Source organism: Synchiropus splendidus, chromosome 6 (assembly GCF_027744825.2).
Source record: "Synchiropus splendidus isolate RoL2022-P1 chromosome 6, RoL_Sspl_1.0, whole genome shotgun sequence".
NCBI classification, from domain to species: Eukaryota; Metazoa; Chordata; class Actinopteri; order Syngnathiformes; family Callionymidae; genus Synchiropus; species Synchiropus splendidus.
This window is the reverse complement of record NC_071339.1, coordinates 6,411,938-6,427,038: the sequence shown is the minus strand read 5'-3', so window position 1 is coordinate 6,427,038 and position 15,101 is coordinate 6,411,938. Positions and strand designations below refer to the sequence as shown.

Here is a 15,101-nt window from a genome sequence, read left to right as displayed (position 1 = left end):
ACTTTGACTAAATATGGCGATTGAATTAATAAAAACGTGGAAAAGTTGAAAACTTTTTTTATTATGATATTCTTATATTTTAAGGGCCAAGAAAATGAAAATGTATTTCCCGTTGTGGGATGAATAAAAGTTATCTAATCTATTCATTTAAAATTATCTTCACAGACATGCAGGAAAAATAAAATAAAATCGAATGAATTATAAATCCTTATATATAATTATGAATTATTGTAAATACGAGCAAAGGGCAGCATGTGTGTGGAGGCCCGAATTCTCAATAGAAAATGGCATTTTTTCCAGGTTTGTCCAATGCGATGACGTCAGCGTGTAGGCCGCCTGAACGCTGCTCTAAAGTTGGTTGGCGTGGCTTTGTTTCTCTGACCCTCAGCCTCAGCACTACAAAGTCTCCCGCCCTGTACTGCATCACCGGTTCCGACAACATAGGCTCTATAAGAGTTGCAGTTCATTGAGACGAGCCTGGGGTTACACGCGTGTGACCACTAGGGTGCGGTGTCGACTTATTGGAGGAAGATATGCGCGAACGCTTGAGACAAGATGACGTGAGGAGGTGAGAGTCAAAAGGTCAAGCGCCCCAAAATGGAAGATGGCCCTGATGAGGGAGGTCACGCAAAAGGCAAAGCTGTCGTGAAAAACGTCTCCTTCCAGTTGCAAGATGAAACTCCATCGCAGCCAGCGGGACCTCAGGGCGTGGCCTCAGACGTCAAACGCGAAGACCTGCGACTGTTCTTGACCCTCCTGACGATCCGTATATTGATCAAATGCGAGGCCTTCAAGGCGACGTTTCCGGTGAACTGGGGCGCCCACACGCAGACGCTCGTCGACCAAACCATCGGTGGGGTCAGCCTCACCGAGGGCTTCTGCCCGACTCCCCAACATGTGAAACCCGCCTGCAGGGAGGTGATCAAAACCCTGGAAAAGCTGTTTTGTGGGAATTTCATGCTGAGAAATGTCATCATTTTACAGGAGCCTGTCGTCGATGCCGTCATCGCGCAGACTATGCGCGAACATGTTAGTGAACTGTCAAAGCTGCTCCACAAAAGAGCCAATTCCACTTGTGGCTGTTGTTACTAGCTTTTTTTAAAAAAAGATATAAACTCGTTTTATAACCTGGTTGTTGATCTTATTTTTAATTCAGAGAACTGCCTGTCCACCCAACTCCCGCATGTCAGTAAGCCTGTCACGCATCGGCTATTGTTTAGTTAGTCAGGGTTTGTTTTGTTCTTCTGTTCTTCAGTGTCTTTAGTTCCTGTTTTATTTTGGTGAGGTTACTCTTGTCTTCTTGTGTGCACCTCATCTGTCTTGTCCGTTCCTCTTCTGATACTGCGTTCCTCTGCTGGTGTGTTTTCGTCTGCTATCGTGTCTGTGTGCCTTGTCGAGTACTTGTCATGCTATCATCTTCTAGTTAAGCCAAGTCTCCACGTCAAGTGACCGTCTAGTCGAGTCCTGTCTTGTCAAATTCTCTTGCCTAGAGCCATCAAGTAAAAGTCTGGTCAAGTCTCGTCTAGTCCTCATGTCGTCTTGTCAAGTCTCCACGTTAAGTCTAGTCAAGTCTCGCCAAGTCGTCGTCTCATCATGTCTAGTCATCATTGAGTCATTGTCTCATTATGTCAAGTCTCCAAGTCAAGTAACCGTCTAGTCGAGCCTCGCCAAGTCGTCGTCTCATCAAGTAAAGACAAGTCGTGTCTCATTGTGTCTAGTCATCATTGAGTCATCGTCTTGTTATGTCAAGTCTCCAAGTCAAGTAACCGTCTAGTCAAGCCTCGCCAAGTCTCTTCAAGTTAAGAATAGACACGTCTCATCATGTCTAGTCATTCTCTCCTTATGTCAAGTCTACATGTTCAGTCTAGTGGAGTCTTATCAAGTCGTCTCATCTTGGCTCGTCAAATTCGTCCAAGTCGACGTCTTAGTCAAGTCATTGTTTCGATATGTCGCCTTGTCAAGTCTCCATGTTAAATAACCTTCTAGTCAGGTCTCGTCAAGTCGTCTTCTCATCAAGTCAAGACAAGTCGTGTCTCATCGCAACTAGTCATCGTCCCGTCATTTTTTCATTGTGTAAAGTCTCCACCTCAAGTCAAGTGGCCTTCTAGTCAGGTCTTGTCAAGTTGTCTGTTTTTGGCCTGTCAAGTCTACATCCTGTTCTGTTTGGGATGAAGCCATGGTTTGCAGCCAAGTGACCAGTCTTCTCCACCAGTCTGCCCTGGTGCAGGAAGAGCTCTCCAGTCCTCTTCTCCTCCTGAAACGTCTTCTCTGGAGGGAAGTCTTGCTTTATACAACTGAGTCGGCCTGGTGGCCATTGTCACAGTTCCATTTTATGCATTAATGTTGTGCATAAACAGCTCATCTTGGGTTGTATAGTACAACCATTACATTTCAACTTAGGAGCCGCAGATCTGATGAAACATGGTTTGTTGCGTTTAGTATTTTATTCTGAAGGGGTTTGACTGCAGCGGGCGGAGCGTTGACTTCCGGCAGTGAGTGAGGGGTTAAGTGAACCTCGCGACTGAAACACACACTGGCCCTCTCCCTCAGTCATGCAGCCTGGCCCACTTCCTGTCACCCTCCGCTAACAGGACCGAGGTCCGGTCCGGCTTTCCAAGTGAGGATGAAGGTAAAGAGGGACGCTGAAGGAGGATCCGGGCTCGACGCTGCCGTTCGGCGTCTCATAGATGCGCGCGAGGAGAGATTCGCATGAGACTCGGCGGGGGTCGAGCGGAGCGGTCGGTCCCGTTCAGCGGCTCAGGATGAGGAAACCCCGAGTGAGCCGGACGCTCTTCGTCCTGTGTCTGGGCTCTTTCATCATGGTCATCTTCTACTTCAACATCAGCCCCAAACCAGGTGAGTCGGGGTCTCAGTGGAGGGAGCTCGAGCGGTGAACACCACATACTAAACATGAATGCGACCCCGCCATTACACACTGCTGTTTTATACTAGTATTTAAAATTAAAAGTAAGTTTTAACGTCGTCAACGTCCCATTGTTGCCTAATAACACATGTTGACTGAGTATGTTGCGTTTCTCCAACCAAATTTAAGCTGAAATAATGAATAAAAAAGTAGTTTTTCTCATGTGAAATGGTAATTATTTTAGTCTCAAGTGGAATGAAGAAGCAGCTGAAAGTGGCGGTCGACTGATGCCATGGTGGCACTCGGAAGAGACAAAGACAAAGGAATCATTTACCTCAAGGAAAGAAGATTTACTTCAGGTTGCATCTTATCCACATTCCTTCTAAAAAGTGGCCATGTTCTGACCAAAGTCACCACCAGCGCAGCTTTATGTTGTCAGTAATTGTAGGCATAGAGTCTGGCAAGTGTGTGGATGAGTATTTTGGGGAAATATTAGGACTATTTTGCTGTGGAAAACGCTGCCTTATCTGGATGCAAGGGAAGTCGACTAGCTTCAACTTATGTACAGACAGACTGAGTATGATCTCTGAGAAGTAGTGACATTTTGTAGTTGTAGTGAGGTCATTTCTTTCATTTTGAATGACAGTTTAGAAAAAAAAATGTCTGGATTTAAATCATAAGCTTAAAGGTGATGTTCAACATGAAGTTTTGGAATAAATATATTGTCAAAAATCTGCAACCATGTGCAGATCTTTGAGCTCGAGTTCGTAAAAGGGATGAGATCACCCAAATTCTCACATATTTTATTAGGAGACAGGTTAGTTGTGTTGCAGGAGCAGGAGGAATGTCATTTGGCCTCGGTTCCACTCATTACATTCGAGATTCTGTGGCCGTCCTCACCGCAGCTGAAGTGCGGGACAGTCCTGCAAGTGACGCGAGTGAGCGGATGATGATGTTTCCTCTCGGCGAGAGAGGCTGCAGCTGGCGGGCAGCAGTAGAGATGTGATCCCACCTCTGCTAGGTCGCCCTCCGCCCCACACAATGGCCTCTTTCATAGATGTCCAGCTGTATCTTCAGCCAAGAAAAAGCTTATATAGCCCATACTGTGGGAGAGTTTTTTTTAAAGGGAGGTCAGTTAGTTCAGGATGTGTGTGTGCAAAAATTATGTTTAGAGTTATTAGGATCCATGAAAGACGGTCTTCATGTGGGGATGAGGTGGATTCCACAACCCATTTTTGGTGCAAGGTGAAGAGCAAGACCTCTCATAGTCATTCACTGTTGGTCACTGATGTATATTATTTTTCTTTGGAGGCAGGTTTCATTTCCCCCTGCACATCTGCGGTGCAGATGCTTGTCCCTTTGTTGCCAATTCTTTCGGAGAATCTCACACACTTCCAAGCGATACTACATGTGACCACTGTCATCAGTGTAGGAACAACAAAGGGGCGTAGTTGCTTGACTGATTCGTGTGTTTACAGTATCAGAACAGTTGCTGTGAAGCTCCACCATCCTGGGGATTACTGGACCAGAACTCTCATATACAGCCTCATCTGTCGGGCGTGACCACCTCTTAAAGTTGAGAAACAATATTGATAACTCTTGAAAGTGCAGTGTGCATATATATATATATATATATATATATATATATATATATATGTATGTATATATATATATATATATATATATATATATATATATATATATATATATATATATATATATATATATATATATATATATATAAAGACGATTGGTGCATCCAGAAAAAGATGCACAATAGCGTCCCATTTTGGCAGCCAGATTTTATCTTCCCAAGATCTTGTCTCCTTCTCCACGAGAACAGTGTGTGCAGCAAAAAAGTGAGGGCCAGTCTTCTCACATGTTTTCCATACACAATGCTCAAAATCAGGGAATGCTAACATTCAACACAGTGCAGCCTCTCTTTGACCATCTAATAAATACTGTGGAAAATGTGGTTGCCCTACAAGGCCGTTTATTCGTTATCACGAGGATTGCTATCTGCCACCTGGAGGTGGTTAAAAATGACTGACTTGCGTCAGATGAAGGCTCCACATTGGAAGATACAAGTTTAATTTAGATTAAAGCAGAATGGCATGTAACTGAAAGAACAAATGCCTTTTTACATACTGTGTTTCGTTGGTATTTTCCAAATCCCAGACAAATTAAACAGTAGTTGATCACTGCAAACAAGATAAATATTCACAGTCATTCCTGAATCATGAAGACCCTGTGTTGGTCTGTGCTAAAAGAAAGTGTGGCAACATCAAAGTCAACGAAACTCATGGTACTGTACACAACAATTTCAGTGAATCATGTGATCGCAGACTCCTGACCACACTTTTTATTTAATGTTACCCTCACCTCATGTAGCCAGTACATCGGTAGGAAGATGTTGAGGTTGGAACTGCGAGGCAGAAGCTGGAGAGGAAGGTCAAAGAGGAGATTGATGGAGGTGGTGAAGGAGGTCATGAGATTTGAAGGTTTGAGAGAAGAGGAAGCAGAGGACAGGGTGAGATGGATGAAGATGATCCACAGTTGCCACCCCTGAAGGGAGAAGCCACAAGAAGAAGAAGACCCCTGCCTCATGTAGCAAGCACTTCATGCTTGGTTGTTTATTTGCGAGCTATTTTCTGAGATTTAAAGTGTTAAGTGTTTTTGTTTACTGTCTATATGTGGTCATGTATTTCGCTGCCTGTTGCTCTGCATTGTAAACCCACCCTCTGTGTTGTGAAGGTGAGGTTGTTATGTCCTTAAATGTTGCGCACTGGTGTGTGACACAGATGAGATTGGACTGGAGTGGTTCTTGTGACTTTCCAAGTAATTTTTGGGGATTTTCAGATTCAACTTTTCGATGAAACCTGTCAGGCCAAGCCACTGCTGTGGACTCTGAAGAAGGATCAATATTTTCTTCTCATCTGGTCTTCATGTGTTAGATGATGATTTCCAACTTTTATTAGCTTTTATTTTTATTTAACTTTTTTCAGTTCTCGAGTGACTCAACAGAAGTGGTCCTGCGGCGAGGACGCCATCTTCGAAGGGTCCAAGTGCAGGAAGATGAAACATCACCTTAGCTGGTAGTGACAGTTTGAAAGAACGTTATTGGGGAGATGGTAAACTCTGAGTCTGACGCCATGATTCTCTGTGGTAGAACTGATGCTGCCATTCACAGTACAATTTCTTTGACACACTATCACTCAGTAGTGAAAACAAATGTCCTATAATATTTTAACACCTAAATAAGCGTCAGTCTGATGTTCCATATCGGCCTGCCAACATCTTTCTCTGATCATTCAACCAGCACTTGTGGAACAGTCTTGTCCAGCGTGACCTGGAAGTGTTTCTTGGTTTCTAGTGACTCTTGATATGACCCTCTCAGGAAGAGACTGTTGGGACATTTATTTCTCTGGTGAAATGCTTAAAACCAAGCAGTGGGTTGTGTCTCCCCTTCCAGCAGATCGTACACCCTCAGGATGGTGTCATTATCTCTGCACCTGACAGGAACCCCTCTCCCCATTCCTTCCCTGTCTGGACCTGACTGAAGGAAATGAGCGGCGTATAAGTGTGACGAGTTTTTATTTGGCTGTTTGAAGAGTGTAGAGAAAACATCTGTCTGCATCTGTCACTCTCTTTAAAGCCATAAAAGAGACAGGCAAATTCATTAAATGAGCTCTCCAAAAATCCCTGAAGCTTCCTTCCTTCCAGCGGGCGCCGCCTTTGACCTTGCTGCTCTTATTCTTACACAGTCTGCGTCCTCATGACACGATCCTGCTGGAGATGATGACTCAGCTGGGTTCATACTCCAGCCTCGATTATAGCTGATCCGTTAAAATTGCCGTCATTGACATACTGGTGGGCTTGTTGATTTTGGCTTCCAAAATCCAATAAGACCTTTAAAATCTCAGCAGTCATTTTTAAGAGAAAAGCTACGTAGCTCAATTCGGTCCTTGCATTGTTCAGCTTCATGTTGATACAAAGTCGTCATAGTTGGATAGAAACTAGCTTTTTTTATATGAGAGTGTTTGGCTGAAGTGAGTTTTTCCCTGTTCAGTCTATTTTGGCAACTCTGCAGCTCTTATTGTGGGAGACAAGAGCAGAGTAATGTGAGCTCTGGTTTGTAAGTGAGAACCAGTGGCGCTACTCTGAGTCCCTGCTGCAAGAGCTTGTTTTTTGACCAGATGGAGCAGTAGCGGAGCCTCCTAACACACCTCTGAAAAAATAAAATAAAAACATCACCCTGTCCGTAGTTTTGACATTTACTGAGTTGTGACAATAAAAACGCTACTTTTTAATCATGAGAAGTTGACTTCTCTTCAGTCTCCATCCTCATGGGTCTGTCTCTGCATATGTCTGAGGTGTCACACATACTTATATCTTCTATTTCGCTTTGTCCTCCAGAGCTGTGCCAATCTATAGGCGATAGGCGGGGGACACACCAGTTCATTGCATGGCAACACACATATAGACGAACAACTATTTGCTCACGCATTCACACTTTTGGGCAATGGCCGACTGTGGGAGGAAATTGGAGAAAATGCAAATTCTGATTAGAATCCATGGCCTTCCTGCTGCAAGGCAAGAGTGGTCGCTACTTGGCCGCTCTGTGGCCCGTCATTGAGGTTTTGTTCGGGATTTTTCTGTGAAAAACTTGCCGAAAACCGTCACTTTCATGTCCACCTCAATGAGGCGTTATTCCTTTGTTTTGATGTTTCCACTTTGTTTGAATCCATTTGATCATGTGAGTTTTCATCTTTAAAAGAGATTGTTTTTCAGATGGCGTGGCAGCTCTCATTTAAACCATGGCGGTGCGCCATGGTAGTTTATATGTGGCGGAAACCATGAACGGAATTAAAGTTCTTGATTATTTTGAAGGAATGACTACGTAAACAGAAAACAGGCGATTAATATGAAGCCTGACTAAGGGGGACAACAGAAGACGCACTCTGAGGTTGCTCAGGAGGCCCAAGTAACGCACACAGAATTTAGAATGATAGAGAAGGGAGGATCGAATGAGTTTACCATGAGGACGCGAAGCAACCATCTGGCGACACGAGCTGGGACCAAGGTGTTGAAATCCATGTGAGGTTGATTCGCAAGAGAATCCCAGCCGTATTGATCGGGAAGGTGGAGACAAAGAAGGAAACGGAAACATACAGGCGACAGCAAAATAAAAGCTGTATGCTCTTCCCAACACAGTCTTGACCACAACACAAAGTAATGGCAACAAACTAGAGCTGCTATCACGGAAAATGTTCCATCCTTGACCTTACTTCAGGTTCAGTCATTGGTCTCCATCAGAAAATGTCTTGTGTATCTTGAAATATGGAAGGTTACAGTTATCACTTAAGGAAATCGGGGGAACAAAGTCAGATTTAGACATTTTGACACCGTTGATGTAGCTCTTGAGGCAAGGATGATAATCCTGGCGTAGGAATGTCTAGGAATTATTTGCAGTGCAGTGAACTGAAGGCATATGGAATATTTTATCAGCCAACAACCTGCATGTACATGTTGTCTATGCTGCTTAGCTTCTGAAAGGCTCCATCACAGTTGCTGCCTCTTGACATTAACACTCCACAGTGCTCAAGAATCTTGACCTGATCAGTCCCGGCATTTTTCACTCCGCCTCAACTAAAACACATACAGTCGTGGCCTCAGAGGATCAGGCATTGCCTTGTGCATCTCAGTGAACTGCTCTTTGGCAGCAGAGGGGTAAAGTCAGATGAAGGAAGGAGGGGGCTCCGCTTTCCCAGCGGGATCCTAACACAGAGCTTCGTTTATGACGCGCACAGGAGGAACAGTCATCAAGCTTTCTATATTCTACAAGGCTCTAGTTCCTGATTTTGAATGAGCTAAAAGGAATGCCAAAGAGGCTGGGTAATATTTTGGGTCTAGACGGGGTTAAGCCAACAAGACATCCTTTAAAAGCTCTTCACAGTCGCTATAAACCTATCCCTGCCGCTTCCTTTTGAAACAAACTTTTTCTCGCTTGTTCAAACATCAAAAGTTTCACGATGATGATTTTTCTTTCATGGATGCCGACGCCTGTTGGTGTGGTCATACACCGAACATGCTCCGTATTCCCATGTAGTTGACAGGCGGAAGTGACACTACATTCAGTGGAACAATACTTTCACTCAACATTCAGGCAAACCTTGTTTATGAGAACATATCTCACCCTTGTCACTTTATAGTTGCTCTCATGTTGTTTTTTTTAGTAGTCACCATAGGTTATATATAAACCACAATATGATACCAAAGATAATAGGACCAATAGCAATTGTTTTATACAGAAACAGTGTAGAACCAACCAGAATTTCTGGACTTGTTTCTACTATATTTGTACATGAGAGGAGAGACATCTTGGGTGAGGGACGTTGGAGAGGACAAGTCTGTCTATATATATATATATATATATACCAACTGTCGTGAGTGGTTATCACACCATAGAAGAGACGAAAGAAAAATAGTCTTAAAATGATAGGAAACTTGAGTCTTGAGTCGAGTATTGTATGAAAGGATATTAACAAGTGTAATTATACCATGACATGACAGTAAACGTGGTATTTAATTGAGAAATGCAACTCGACTTCTGAAGGACTTTAAAAAGTAAGTTACAGTTATGAATAAAAATAAATAAATTCTTGCTGTCTGGAAAGAGAACTGTGACGCACCTATTATTCAATCTACTGAAGTACCCCAACTACCTACATGTCCTCACATAACTGTTGACCGTGAAGTCTCTCTCAGTCTATTCACAGCCAGTCTGGATATGAACAAGATTCCCGCCTCACCAAGAGCCATCTGGTCCTCAGATCTGTTGTAAAATCAAATATCTGCTCTTGTTTGATCATACACGATTGCATTGTGGATTTACAAGTTACATCTGGAAGTACAGAGGATAGAAACAAGACATTGCATTGTTGTTGTGCTTGGAGAAGAACTGGGGTCATGAAGTTGAATGGGCTTCACCATATGCTTTACTATAATGTAATACAGTACAGATGTACTATGATTTGTGTCGCTCCAAATGTAGTAGTTGGAATAACTCGAAATCATGCCACTGCAAAGGTGTGTTTTTGTTGCCCATAGCAATGCAATAGTACCAGTCTGCTGCCATCATATTAGCTCTGTAAATGGATCATTTTCCATTTTATATTTGAGGAGTCTTCCCTTCATCTCTTGGAGGTATTTCAGCAGCTTTCTAACTGACTGGCTGATGCGACAACAACCAAATCAAAGTGCCTTTTATCTCATACTGAAGCTCTGATCAAAGTCCAAATTTTTCCCTGATATCACCTGGTCAGATATCGTCTGTGACAGTCACCCAGATAGACATGACTTGAATCACGTAGCCATGACATATTTGGTGGTGAGCAAGATAGGACCTTCATTCCAATCTTCAAGTCCTTGATTCTCAGGCCAGTCAGCCGACAAGGTCGGCCTGTCTCCGCTGATACCGACCGTCGAGCTTGAAGGACAACTTTTATGTTTTGACTTTTTTTAGCAGCCAACTTGAAAACAAAGCATGACTTATAGTCCCAAATGCACTGCAACAGTTGAAAAGTGATCATTCAAATGTGCATCTGTGACTGAAGATGATCTGTGGTAAAACGAATAGACAGTAGTGACTTCGCTGCATTACAGGGTCATAAATATTGGATTTCTCTCTGCAGCTTTGGAGCCTATGGAACACAGCAGTGGACAGAAGTCGAGGAGGAGCCCACTCCAGATGCTCTACGATGGAGACCAGGTACATCTCTGATCACTTTCTTGGTTAGAACTCAGATTAGGTTTTATGAAGCATCTTGATAGGCGAATAAGATTGTCTGGTAATAAACCATAGTCCCCAGTAGTCGGCTGGAAAATCTCTTACATCGGTCCAACTGTGTTTGGACTGCCAAGATTGCAAAAAGCCTGGGCTTACTGTCTGAAAGTAAACAGAAATTTTACAACCTAAATCTCAGGCTTCTATCTATCTGCCGTTATTTGGAACTTCTTGCCACAGCACGTCCACATATCTCGTCCTGTCTGCTTCATCATTTACCTGTATCCATGAGCCTCATTGGTGGTCTTCCTCTTCTCCTTTTATAGCCTTCATTCATCGCCAATATTCCTTGTCCATCGCATCTTTACTATTAGTGTATTCAAGTCAGATTCGATTCGATTGAGAAATAAAGAATCAGATAACTTAAAACTAAAGGCAATATCAGCAATAAAATGCTGTGAGGAGGAGTGACTGTCGACAGTCTGGCGTCAGGTCATATACGTCTCTGGTCACCAAACTGATTCCAGATGACTGTAGCTCAGTGTGTTCTGGTGGCGGAGATGAACCGAGCAGTTAATCTCTGTGATCCCCACGCTGTTTCTCATGTCAGCTCGCGCTGCTTGCGTCCAGCGGGATGAAAGTCCAGACATCTTTTAGCAATTCCAGCAATGACAGTTGTGGAAAACGATTCATGTTTTGGCAGCCTCCGACTCTCAAGTGCTTTTAGAGTCGAACTTGACCAGCCAAAAAAAGTGTCTCCTGGTCCTGATGGAAACTTTTGTTGTGATGTGGAGCGCAGGCAGCCAGTCTGCTTTCCAATAATGCAAAGGTCGGTGCATTCAAAGGAAAATGAATATCACAAATCGGGTAGAAGGGTTAGTTATTATGTCCGAACATAACAATACTGCTAGTTATATCTGGAAATTGATATCAGAAGCACTGATGGTGTTGATTTGAGTCACAGAAAACAAAGAACAACTGGGGCTCAACAATTAATCATTGGCTTGTTTTAATATTTGGCTTGGCCTTCGTCCTGGTGAAGAAAGTGATTTGCTCTGTGGTCACATGCCTCTCATGGCGGGAGGCCATGGACCAGACCCAGTGCACGCAGGAGGGTTTTATCTCTCACTTTTGTTCTCCTCAGCCTCCTTGGTTAGACTGCTGCCCCCACGACCCAACTGCGGAGAGAAAATGGATGGATCTTCCTAAAAATGTCTTAACACGAGAGGCCTGTGACGGATGAAAATTGAAACTAGCTGTTCCTAGTTTATCAATCCTTACACCAGATTACCCAGACACTTGACATAAGGTCATTGTGTTCCTGCCCTGGCATCCCGCGACTTCGTTTTTTTGTGCTTATAATCTGATTTTGATTGAATGAACACTACACAACATGGGAATGAAAAAACGCACTGACATGTCTGAGGGTGAAATTGTAATTGAATTGTAGCTATGCTGCAGGGAAACATTCTTTTTTTAAGAAGACGTCCACCATGACATTCTGGGTGGATTCTGTCCCTGATGACATGGGGGGGTCGACAATTAAATACAAATTAAATACAAATGAAATAAAGTGAAGTGTAAAGTTTGACAGGTCTATTTTAAAGAGTCCCTGCTTGTGTGCTACCATTCTTCATGTTTGTGTAAATAGACTTCAAATTGACAGAGGAATTTGCTATTTAAATCTGTTTTGGGAAGCAAAAGTACCTCATATCGGTCTATTTGATTCTGGTGCTGAACACCACCTGGCTATGCTTTCCTCCAGGCACTCTGATTGCCTCCCACTGCTTGAAAACATAGAGAGACTAACTGGTGTCAGTATGTTTGCGTGTGTTTTTCTGTCTTGATGTGTAGTATGGTGGACTCGTGACCTGTCTGGAGTGGTCCCCATCCCCTCTCCCCCACATCCCATTACATTTTCCATGTTATTATTTTTTTTGCACACAGAAGCTGTTTTAATGTTGTTTTTAATTTTGTCTTTCTGGAGGAGAAACATTTAGGTGGCATAATTTATGTGATAATAATAAAATGTAACCTCATAAATCATTGTCACATCAAAATGCATTCAATTTTTTTTCTAGTGTCACTCTATTCAAAACATTTTAGGTATTTTTTTTTTATATTTCTCTTTAATATATGATATATGTGATAATGAAAACACACACACACACAAAACCACTGTTCAGATGAATAGGTAAAGTGGGAGGTAAGGTAAGGTGCAGAAATTCTAAGAAGTGCCTTTCACTATGCTCCTGTTCAATCTACATATAATGTCATGCAAATTGTCATGAAAGGCATTTACAATGGTTAGAGGAGATTGTAGGACTCAAGCATTCATTCAGCATTTATATGTGCCGGCTGCAGTGCTGTCTTTGCATCCAAAGTCAAGTCTCTCAACCATTGAAAGATATTCACAATCAAATCTCACACTCTCAAAAATTCAAGGTTTATTCCCGGGCTACAAATTCTGCTGACTCTTGGGCGGTCAGCTTTGGCCAGTCCAATGTGTCTCTGATGTTCAGCCACTGGCAGGAGACACAGAGAACCACACATGGAGTCAAACTGTGAGTCTGAGGGCTCAGAGAGCTGCGGTCGAGAGGCTGGCTCGGTGCTGATGGGACTAAATGAGGCGTTTGTATCAGCAGGTGAACTGGTTGACCTCCACTTCCAAAGGTTTGATGTCTAGTTACAATGGCAGCAGGACGTTAGTGCAGCAATAGGACAGCACAGTAAATGCTTAACATCTTTTGAAACCTTAGCACCTTAGATGGTGCTGTTGTTGACTCCAAATTAGATTCAATATTGAGTGTATGTACTTAGTTTGATGTCTGTTGAAGACCATGATGGTGTTGAAAGTGGTGCAGAAGGCTACAGAGGAGCTGCTTGTCAACATGCATCTTCCTTCCTGCAGGTGGAGTCGACGGTCCAGGCCATCCATCAAGGTCGTCGCGAGCTGTTGGAGGAAGCCTGTCGCACCTACACCCGCAAACGCAGAGTCCTCATTCCCGACGACCTGAAGCACGTCATGGTGGACGACCAGCACGGGCTGCTCTACTGCTACGTCCCCAAAGTGGCCTGCACCAACTGGAAGAGAGTCCTGATGGTACTGACTGGTGTCAACGGATCTTACAAGGACCCGCTCTCCATTCCTGCCCACGAGGCCCACATCCCCGGCAACCTTCGGACCTTGTCGGAGTACTCCATCAGCCAGATCAACCAGCGCTTGCGTTCATATCTTAAGTTCATTTTTGTGCGCGAGCCCTTCGAGCGACTGGTGTCTGCCTACAGAAACAAATTCACCCGAAATTACAACACGGCTTTCCATAAACGCTACGGAACTAAGATCGTGCAGAGGCACCGCCAGGATCCCAAGCCGGAAGCCTTGGAGAAGGGAGACGATGTCTCATTTGAGGAGTTTGTTTACTACCTGGTGGACCCGGCCACGCAGCGGGAGGAGCCTTTCAATGAGCACTGGGAGAGGGTGCACTCGCTGTGCCACCCGTGCCTCATCCACTACGACGTGGTCGGGAAGTATGAGACGCTGGAGCAGGACTCCCGCTACGTGCTGCGCCTGGCCCAAGTGGAAGACCTGGTCAGCTTCCCGACCTCATCCAAAACCACCAGGACTACCGGGGACATGACGGCCCAGTTCTTCACCAACGTCAGCCCCTTCTACCAGAAGAAGTTGTACAACCTGTACCGCATGGACTTTCTGCTCTTCAACTACTCCATGCCGGAGTATCTCAAGTTTAGCTGAGGCCAGACGTCCGTGGACTTGATGCTTGACAATATATGTAGTAGTTTCAGGTAAAGAAGGCGAAACTTAATGTGAAGACTTGAGAGTTTTCGCTCTTTGAATCATTTTTCTGTGAATGTTTCATTTTATTTCCAGTTATATTTAATTATGTCAGTTAAATTTGCACATGAAATCCGTAACTCAGAAGCACAACGAACGTTTTCCAAGTCACTGAATGTCTCACGCGCCTTTTGATTGACAGCCCTCTTTGATTTCAAACGGTGTGTGTTGGTTGTTTTTCCTGGATAATTTATTTTTCTCCTTTTCATGGTTAATTTCTTCTCATGAAAATGCCTCATATGACCTGTACCCCTTTTGATTAGTCCATAAATTAAGTTTCCATAAAATGCTATTGCTCATCATTTGCAAAAAAACATTTTTTTTCTCTTCCAACAGCGCATTCATTGACCTACATGTTGTACATCAGGAGGCAGAAGCCCAAACATCTGGAGTCACTTAGAACAAAAAAAGGCAAAAACACTGCCAGAAGTGCATGAGCTTTCAGATTCATGTAGTTTTCCACCAATGCCTCAAATGGCAACAGAGAATCGCAGCAGTATTTATGGGTAAATGCTAGTGATGGGCTGACGAGGCTTCATGAAACGGTGTCCTTATTTTCAGTGCTCAGTAGGTGGCGCTATCAGTTTAAAAAGTAT

At 43.6% G+C, this 15,101-nt stretch overlaps 1 protein-coding gene across 2 annotated transcripts; it reads left to right on the top strand.

Moving 5' to 3' along the window:
- The first annotated feature begins 2,508 nt into the window (after positions 1–2,508).
- On the top strand, positions 2,509–15,101 carry LOC128760703 (carbohydrate sulfotransferase 11-like). 2 transcript variants are annotated; one of them, XM_053868310.1, is made up of 3 exons: positions 2,509–2,856; positions 10,558–10,634; positions 13,561–15,101. In XM_053868310.1, exons 1-3 carry the CDS (start codon positions 2,688–2,690, stop codon positions 14,404–14,406), a joined length of 1,092 nt encoding a protein of 363 aa, XP_053724285.1. In that variant the 5' UTR covers positions 2,509–2,687; the 3' UTR covers positions 14,407–15,101. The 2 variants fall into 2 exon arrangements, with proteins under 2 accessions (XP_053724285.1, XP_053724286.1); XM_053868311.1 differs by lacking the exon at positions 2,509–2,856 and adding an exon at positions 10,347–10,489.